At 33.0% G+C, this 10,309-nt stretch overlaps 2 protein-coding genes across 2 annotated transcripts; both read right to left on the bottom strand.

The window, feature by feature from the left end:
- Positions 1-442: 442 nt before the first annotated feature.
- On the bottom strand, positions 443-4,750 carry LOC140043549 (uncharacterized). The gene is made up of 8 exons (XM_072088074.1): positions 4,554-4,750; positions 3,937-4,023; positions 3,322-3,537; positions 2,808-3,041; positions 2,361-2,609; positions 1,788-1,928; positions 1,222-1,455; positions 443-866 (listed from the first exon to the last, which is right to left on the bottom strand). The coding sequence occupies exons 1-8, from the start codon at positions 4,708-4,710 to the stop codon at positions 736-738; spliced, it is 1,449 nt and encodes a 482-aa protein (XP_071944175.1). The 5' UTR covers positions 4,711-4,750; the 3' UTR covers positions 443-735.
- Positions 4,751-6,073: 1,323 nt separating this feature from the next.
- Positions 6,074-8,451, bottom strand: LOC140044020 (blastula protease 10-like). The gene is made up of 7 exons (XM_072088502.1): positions 8,401-8,451; positions 8,103-8,294; positions 7,724-7,850; positions 7,328-7,450; positions 7,019-7,116; positions 6,622-6,743; positions 6,074-6,218 (listed from the first exon to the last, which is right to left on the bottom strand). Exons 1-7 carry the CDS (start codon positions 8,449-8,451, stop codon positions 6,074-6,076), a joined length of 858 nt encoding a protein of 285 aa, XP_071944603.1.
- Positions 8,452-10,309: the final 1,858 nt, after the last annotated feature.

The following is a 10,309-nucleotide window of genomic DNA, read 5'->3' as shown; positions in this document are numbered from 1 at the left end:
TTAAAATCCGGTAGGATCTAATGCATCGTCATTGACATGTAAACAATGCCGCTAATATAAACTTATTATAACTAACTTAATAAGTCTATATATCACGCTACATAAAGTTTATGTCTAACAAATGTAGAGGGCCCTGTTTTATTCATCTGTTGTATTTTATATCATACTTTTATTAAAGAGTTTCCCACTGATTATACTATGTTCGTCGAAACAACTGGAGGATATTCATTGCCTTGTCATTTTCACCTAATATAACTGTATAACGTGGACACGGATATACGTAAAATATGTGAAATAAAGAAAAGTATATACTTTATTAACTCAAAACATTTGAATAATACATAACAATGTGTTGAACCAGATGATATTGATTGTGTACAGTAGATTACGCGCAAGATAAAAATATATTTTTTCAGTTTTAATATTAATCATTACCGAAAATAACCTATTTTAACAATTGACACTTTAAACTATTTAATATTTCTTCACTTACACAAACATCAGTTTATCACAAGAGTTTACGATGTCTAAACATTATATAAGACTGGTCTTACAAACAGCTGGAGAGCGTTGATTGCAGGAAACATTCTTCAATCCACCACCATTACAACACATTCTCTATCCTTTCCGTTTTTCTTCGGGTAGCTTTTAAGCCATTCTAAACACATGCATTTACAATATTAAGAATTTCCAATCTTATAATGAATTCCCCATGGAGTTTACGATGTCTAAACATTATATAAGACTGGTCTTGCAAACAGCTGGAGAGCGTTGGTTGCAGGAAACATTCTTCCATCTACCACTTTTCTTCATTACAACACATCCTCTATCCTTTCCGTTTTTCTTCGGGTAGCCTTTAAGCCATTCTAAACACATGCAATTACAATTTAAAAATGTCCAATACTAACAATAATTAATTCCCCATGGACACTGCACGTTATTAAGTAAAAGAAGCTGGAGAAGGATCTATTAAAACACACTACACATTACACATTAACACACACTTCTAGTCATTTGATTGGTTAATTACGCATCACGTGCCATTAATTATTTTGCACTATTGAACGCAAGTAATAAACGTGCAAGCGTTTGTTAAAATGGCTTCTGACATATTTAATGTGCGCCCTTAATACTGTTCTGTGTATTTATTTTTGACAATTTAGAAACATGAGATCAGTTAAGAAACAATACAAAATATAGTTTGTAATTAAAACAACCTACTTGTAAAAGTTAATTTTGTACCGTCATTCCATTCCCATGTCGCCTTTGGTCCTAAAAGTGTAAGTCCAATAAACACCTCGTTCTTCACCAACGATTTTATATATTTATTTACAGTTGAATTTGGTATGGTTACCGGCTCACCGCCAATGTTTTTACAAAGTTCCTTAGAACGTTCATATCCTTGCTTTGTTTGTATAACGAAGTAGCAACCATTGTTAAATGAATGTTGGCAATCTTAGAAGAAAAATATGGTAAAGTATAATGAATCGCTTTTGTTTGAATGCATGAAAGTGCACTGCCAGTAACACAAAGCGCATAGTACAAACAGTGCCTTGCACGACTATTCTACATTTTTAGCAGTACCGTAATTAATTATCAACATTTACACGTTGCCAACAGAAATGCCCTTGTCTAAAACAGATTGACTAAAGAAACAAGGCACTCTACAGTGCTTTCAAATAAAAGAGAATTTTTTTTTTGATCGGCATTTCTATAAATAAATGATTGGATGATAATAATAATGCCATATAAATATACTGTGGGTTCAAATAGAATGGAATACATACTGGTTAATGTAGTCTCACACACGGACGTTTTCTGATGTTTGCACTCATCTTTCGTCCATTTTCCAGACTCTGCTTCAATTACAGCACACTGCTGCTGACCGACCATGTTATAATCATCTGACCTCTCATCTGCTGACCAATCTGAAAGTATCAATATGTATGTACATTTTAAAAGTATCTGATTCACTATAAAACAGAGAAACAGCCAATAATTACTTTTAATGGAATGACTTTTTGCCTAGTGTGGTAAGAAAATTATTCTTGCATTACTTTAAACTAACGTATAGTGTTCCATAGTGCATCATACAGTAAAATACTTACAGTGAAAAAATAATGTAATCGGTTTTGTTTTTCTGTAATTGACTAATCGATTATTGCTGAAATTATCAATTTATTTAAAATAAAGATTGGTAGTTCAGTTTTCTCTTCTATTTCTCTCTAGAAATAACTTTTGAAATATATGACATTGGACTAATCATAAGCGTTAACCACACTTTGTGTATTGAACTTTCCTACAGTGCATTAAAATGAATACTACTTTATATTAGAGACAATTTAGGCAAGATATCTTACTGGAAAATGTTGTTGAATTGTTCTTATCTTTAAAAATATCTTCATGGAATATTAAATCTCTTTTCAGGAAGGCGTAACTATCATTTCCAAGTGTCTTCGTCATCATTCCTTTAATATACGCATTCTCTTCTGAAGATCTAACAGTAGCTAACTGATATCCAGCTCGACGACATGTTTCCACTGAATTCAGGTATGTTTGTTTTTTAGAAAATATCTTGTAACACTTGGAGTGAAATGTGTTCTTGCACACTGGAATTTAAACAAACTCATTTGTACAGTAATCTAAGATAATAAAGGCATTTGAAGTACATCCTACATTAAAAAAGTACAACATACATTTGATCTACCTGCTATTTAAACATAGGGCCTACATCTCGAATATTACTCGCAATGCCAATGTTGGAAGTTTATAGTTTATAGCTATCTATACCAAAAGATGATACTTACCTTCAACGTTTACTAAAAAAGAACAGGTATTGGAGTATGTGGTGGATGTTCTTTGAGATATACACGTGACCTCTGTTTGTCCAATTGGAAACACTGATCCAGATGTGTGTGAGCAAGAAATCTTTCCAAGCTTTTCTTTAATGACGACAGTTGGATTTTTCCAAGAAACTGGAATTCCTGTTGCTGCGGGTAAACTATATGCTAAGTAAGGTTCTTGAAAAGGACATTTTAGTGCTGAAAAGAGAATTAAGTAACAATGACCTCTATGTGTACAGTAAGCTAATATGAACACAATGTAACATAATTTGTCATTGTCTGGTGTACAGCAGGTTTCAGTAGCTTTGACCCAAGACTGAATTTTTATATTTTAAGCAGAGAAATTAGTGAGATTGTAATCTCATTAATTCATTGTTTTAACAGTGCGTTAGGCTTAAGATACTTTTTTTTTTTAACCAAGCAATTAACCGTTTCCATGATACATCATGCTTGTTTTATTCTTGTTTAAAATGATTACCTGATACAAAAACGTCAATTTCACATATATTTATAACGCCATATTTATTCTCTTTCTGCAAGCTAAGATAGCGTCCTCTAGGTGTCGGGCTACATTCTATATTCACACGGTAGCTTTGTATATCTTTCTCCGTTATGGAATCTCTACACTGGTTGTTAGATGTTGGTTCCGTTAAAATGTCACCAACACGAATCACTGTATCGTCAAGTCTATACACTTACGGAAATAATTGTTAGAGGTGTTAATCATTGACATATTTTTAAAAATAAAGATAAAATAATAAAGAACATTTCAAATTATTTTATATTCATGACTATATGCTAATCTACGGCTGTGAATTCTGGACTACTAAGTTTGTAGAACAAAAGCTCATCACTGCACAAAGAGCAATTGAAAGACAAATGTTTGGGGTCACACTAAGGGAAAACATTAAACAGACTGTAATAAGAAACATTCACTAAAGTCAAAGATATAAGGGACAAGGTAATCTTATTTAGGTACAACTTGGGCTAGGACAGCACTGAACAGAAACGATTGACAAAGGCTTGAGGAGGGCTATACATCAGACAAAGGATAAAGCCGAGATGCAGAGGAGATGTATCATACTTTACTCACATCGTTGGGCATCGATCGTTATCACTATCTTCACTACTGTCTCCGATTGTCCTAGATCTACAACCCACCACGGCTCCCATTCATATTCTAAAATTAAATACAACATTTGACTTTTGTAGTAAATGAGCACAAGAAAGATTTAAAATTCTTCAAGTTATAGTCTTACATGTATGCAAATAGTTTAACTTAAACGTTTATTTTGACTGATTAATTCCCACATATAATAATTAAAACAAAATGAACAAAAAGATGTTGTAGATGTGCAGTTACTGTAAATTTTAGTTTGCTAACTTGCTAACGCTGAATTCTTCTAAGATTGTCGGGCGTAAATCAATTAAGAAACTTTGGCAAACTGAAAACTAGTTTGCAAAATACCAAATTACATTGGTTGAAGTCATGTGATTATGCTGGAGGACACAATTAAAGCCTCCAGTAACAGGAATTATAACTACAAACTCTTTACTTTACAAACAAATGTTGGTAAAGTTTGCGATGTACCGTAGATTTGTGTCAACAGTTATGGTTTAATAAGCCTACTTAAAGTGAACTTAGTTTTACATATACACTTAACAGATTTAAAGGAAGTATTCTAAAGTAAAAACACAATGTTTCTCTACCTGTCAAACTACAACTACCGTCCAATTCTCTCGGCCAATATTTTAAATCAACAGCGTTTATAGAAGCAGCCTGTGTGCTGCTTTGATTGGTCCATTTGCCTTGTGCGAATGAGCCTGAGCACAGTGCTTTGTTACATGGTTTAGTTCCGTTATTCATTCCTCTACATAAACCTGGTAGCGTACATGTTCTGGTTCGGATCCTGGTACCACCCCCACAAGTTCTTGAACACACGCTCCATTCTGACCATTTATTCCATTTTGCTAAGAAAGGAACAGGTAATTAAGAAATAAACAGTATACGTACAGTAAAATACAAAAATACATTAGGCTAATTTTAACAATAACAACAATAAAAATATAATCAATAATTTAGCAAGCTATAACGAATGATTGTTTATATATAGCCTAAAAACAGTAGAAAATAATTATTTAGTTTGAATATTTCTACTTTCATTCATATACCAATAATTTATTTACATACGTTCTTGATATGTACATAATAACATTTCTTATACATGTATATTATTTTGGAAACGGAGTATCTGATTCTAAACGTTTATCTGTTAAAACTTACGTCGCGCATACTGTATCGTCTTTTCACATATAGCATTCGGTACACGAGTATAACAATGTGTTCGCTTCCAATCATCGTAGATGAGGTAACTGCAACACTTGGTGCTAGAATCCCCAATGTAAGTATACCAATCTAACAACAAAAAAACAAAAGAAAGGTATCCTCATATTTTAATACATATCGGGAGATAGAGTAACCTCGAAAAGCCAACTTAAAAGTAGTAATTGCTTGTAAAAATGGTAGCATTATAGAATTAGTACGCTATTATTTAGTTTAGAATCCTTAATGTTGGAAAGTGGTGTGTGTGTAAAAGTTCCAGTGGAATAGAAAGCATGATTGTTCCAGATACACATACAGTAGCATAGCAGGTCTACCGACAATAAACAACGCGGGTACCTTCTCGTCTGCTGAGTGCAAACTTAGTTCCGCATAATCTATACCCATATAGTTTCCTGACACTATACATTACCTCGGTTTTTTTTTGCAATTAAATTAAAAAAAAGTACCGTTTGCCCATTTCCAACCGGGTTCTCTGTCATGGATATTGTATGGAAAATCTATCCAGAAAGATCTTCCAAGAACCAGCTCAGCAAATCTCTCCCGTATAAATGCATTCTCTTCTGGACTACTGACCATCAGTAATTTTGAACCTCGAAGCTGACATAACCGCTTGGCTTCCCAGTGAGATACTTGTTGATCAAGAAACTCATAGCAACTTCTCTTAAAGCAGTTGGAATAATCTGCTAACAAAACAGTATTGATATTGAAAAAAACTGACTGAACCTTTCCATTTGTAATCGGTATGTTATGGAGGCACTATATGCATGTTTAAAACATTTCTTAAAATAACACAAGCTATTTATTTTACTTATAGTTGTACAGTAGTATAGCTACCATATATAATTACATTTTTCTTAAATAAGCAATACAATGTTATTTGTATGCGCTAACCATTTGTTTGAGAGACGTAATTGTTGATTTGATATTTCGCTTTGAAGCCTTTTGAGTTGATCATATAATCTGATATGAAAAGAAGCATTAACTCGTTACTCTTCGTTGTAATTGATGATGGGATCCGTTTTCCACAAAACCTTACAATATAAATAGTTAATCATAGTAAATAATTAAGAAATAGTTACCATGTAGTAATAATAGATCGAATTATAAAATCAGTGTAAAGCTGACATGTTTCAAGACAGTTTCGTCAGGCTAACATCTATAGGCCGACAGTAAACTTCGCGAGTAGTGAGAGTCTATTCGTAACACACACTTTTACACACGTTTGACACTGGTTTATAATTTATGAATATGAACAGATGAAGTTTGAAATATTGAATGTTATTGGTTTGCCTCAATTTTAACTTAACTGACAATCTCAATCAGAAACATTTGTTTTTTAACAATAACAGATTTATATTTCACATTGATTTGGTAGAAGGGCGAAGAATAATTTTTTTGGATTTGTACTGCAAAGAGCTGCAAATGAAATCTTACCAATTGCCTTCATCCTTGTACATGTTCTTTGTTCGTATTCCCAGGTAATCACGGTGACAAAATGGCGAATCTTCCAAATCAAATTCCAGGAACGTAAGGGTTATTGTTTGTCCCCTTGGAGCCTGTTGTATTAATCATTCAAACAAATAGTTATTACAGTTGGGAGTTTTTATGCTAAGGTATTTTTGTATTCATTTCCATAAATCTGTAATCTTTATATTTTAATTTTTAATTCATTGGTAGAAAAAAAAAACATGGCAAAAAGGAGGTTGAAAATAGTATACAGTAGAACAACAATCGTCATGGAAAGATTTCTTTACTGAATTGAAGCACATGGTTTTTATTATGAAGGAAAATAAAACAGTAAAACACGTAGGGCCTATAAGGTATATCCTACCTTTATATACCATATACAATCCTCCCAATTTCCGTAGTTATTCGGAAAATTCGATGATTCTATAATTCCTGTTTGATCAGTAAGCTGATATCGACATCCTGTTAATACAAAGACATGGATATTACAACTTTTATTGCAAATAAAAAAAGAAAAATAAGTTTGAAAAGAAAAAGAAGCATGAAAATAGATCTCTATAGGCGAAATTATTTACAAATTCAAAGAAAATAGTATATATAATAAATTTACATACATAACTAGTTATATAGATATTTTATAAACAAACTTCTAAAATTGTATTGATATAGTTACCTTCGATCTTCTGAGCAGCTCCCAACTCACACTGTTGGCCGTAAAATCCCGGTGGGCACAGACATGCGCACTCAGGACCGATATAGCCTCCGTTCCGACATGGCCGACGATACCCACAATAAGCTGTAAGTTAAACACATCGTGATTAACTCAACTTAATAAGAATAAAGTACTTACAGAGCAAACTCATCGATGGAGTATAAAACTCTGTCTACACTATAAAATTCGTTTGACAAAAAAAGTGCAATGTGGTAGTGTTATCGTGTCCACGGGTACTTTTTGTCAAATAATGTTTGATAATGTAGACAGAGTTTAATAGTTATGTTCTTAGGCCTATATGTATCAATTTCCAGTCATATTGCTTGCTATTTTATTAATTATTATAGTCCTGCATACCATTGCAATTATATATTTGGTTGGCAAGTTTCTTGTCAAGAAAAGTAGGAGTAGGCGCACTGCCAATCTCGTACTGCAGTAACGGATCATTTGTTAAAATTGTTGGTGAACCATTGATTGTAAACGTCTGACAAAAAAAAGAAATATCAATTAACTTATATTAAATTAATTAAGAATATTCTTAAGATTATACAACATTTTATAGTCAAATTAATTAACTAGAAAAGAAAGATCAAGATAAAAGTTGGTTTTAGTTCACCTAAGAAATACAATTATAGCAACTGAATTCCGTACAACGACTCGCTTTTTTTCTATCTATCACTTTTACAGATGTTTCATTATGGATTTGTTTGGTTATTCTATCGTACAGATTACTTACGTCCCTAGCATAATGCATTATTGAGTATATATCATACGGCACGGTCATTATTGTGTCTTTTTTCTCAAATGCATCAGCATTTTCTGCCTCAACGTTTATCCAGTTGATTGTGACGTAATCATCTCTGTCATGTCGCTCATGTTCATGCTCAAAGCCGATTGTATGACCAATCTCATGAAGAACTATGGCAAGCTGCAAACATACACATTGTTATGATCATCAAACATGAAACAATTTAGTTGGTTTCAACAAACTAAATGTAATTGATTTGATCGGGTGAATATACCTAAATTCGCACCGTTTTACCAAATCGAAGACGGCGCCGTGTTGTTAAATAATGGAAAATCATATTATAGAGACTTGAACGTTCCGTAAAACGTCGGAAGAAGTGTGAATGTGGCTTAATCAGATATATAAGGAGATGCGCTTCAAAACAAAGCTCAAGCACTTAAGTCAAATATAAACAGTTTGATAGCCACTTACACTGTTACACCGAGGTCCGATGGAAATATGTTGTTCTGGATAGCCATGTCTACCCACGTCTGCCCAGCAACTAAAATACATTTAAAATGTTGTTTTATGATTTTTTCAAGTTGTTTGTGTAGCGCATCTAATTGTGTATAATAATGTTTGTCTTTATTTAGTTATAGCTTATGCCAAAATAGTAAGCATATATTTATTGGAGATATAGGCTAGTCTACAGCGTTTCTGTTTAAAGACCTCAAAACACGTGTATCGATTCGAGGTTGGGGGAGGGGGGTGTAAAATTACTGGTAATTAATATCATTAAAACATCATGAGAAGTAAAGCAATTGACACGTACCAGAACGAATACTATTACTTTAAAGGCAATAAGAACAGATTAAACAGATTTTGGCATATGCTAAAGAAGACATGTTGTCAACATTTAAAGGGTACATTATCAATATAGATGTCCTATGGGATCCCTAGCAGACTGTGATGCTTGATGTGGCATAATAGTATACCAATCCTATCGATATAATTTAGCCTTAGATCTAGTAGTAGGGATTTAATGATACTAATCGTTTTCAATGCATATTTTATCTTGTTATATTGAATACAATTGCAAGATAATCGTCTATTAACTTACCTTTCACCTTTAAAATACACAACTCTATTTCCATTGGTGCTTTGGAGTTGATATTCGCTTGTTATTGGTATAAATCGTAGGCATGTATCTTGTTCCCAGATTTGCATAGCAATCCTGATGACTTGAAGATCTGGTTCTGTAAATTAACAACAATAAGAATGATAAAGAAAGATAAAATTGCGATACAGTAGATAAATATTCAATAGTCATAAAAACCATTGCCAACAATTTCACACTGTTTTCTTTCTATAGATATTTGTATTTAACTAGTAGATTTATGTTAAGGGGTTGATTGCGTGATTGGTCATATTTTTGCCCTAATTTGATTTATATAATATTTACTTCATACACTTGAAAAAGTGAAAAATTCTTGGGTCGATTTACGATATTATTTATCTAAATAATAACAACTGGTAGACTGCGTTTGTGATGGTTCCCAGAATTAATATTATCATTATTAAGATCACCTGATGAGTTTTGAATAAGATAAGGAATTCTTGCTTGTGGCCATCGGAAGCTCTGATTAGGGGTAGCTTTTCTCTTCGTTCTATCAGAATATTGCTATAAATGATAATATAGTTAAAAAAATGTGACTTTATTGTGTTATACTGCTAGTGTGGAGGGTAAACATACTGTGTGGGGGCTCTAAAATTAGGCAAAAAGACGTTCTTTCACAACAGCAAATGGTTAATGAGAACAGTAGTTATATTTGGGAGGGAAAGCGGGGAGAGAGGGTAGAAGTAGATAAGAGAAGGAGATAGAGAGGAGGTGAAATAGAGAGATAATATACATGTACCTGAAGACATAAATAAAATAACAAAAAGAAATACTCACTATAACATTTGATTGCAGTTCATTTCCAAGTAGTAATAACACAATGATGCATAATATTTGTAAAAATAAACTGAACGAGTTCATCTTTCAAGTGGGCTACAGAGCCCTGGAGATGAGGCGTGTGTTGCGAAAGTAAACAGTCTCACTATGATGCGCACGTACAGTAATTGTCGACATGATTTCTAATAGAGCTTATGTCGTATTCTTGTTCAGGAAGGAAGATCGGTTACAATCGGTCATAACCCAGACATGCTAAGACGCA

The sequence above is a fragment of the Antedon mediterranea genome, chromosome 3, assembly GCF_964355755.1.
Source record: "Antedon mediterranea chromosome 3, ecAntMedi1.1, whole genome shotgun sequence".
Taxonomy (NCBI): domain Eukaryota; kingdom Metazoa; phylum Echinodermata; class Crinoidea; order Comatulida; family Antedonidae; genus Antedon; species Antedon mediterranea.
The sequence above is the reverse complement of the archived record's forward strand: the minus strand, read 5'-3'. Positions and strand labels throughout refer to the sequence as shown.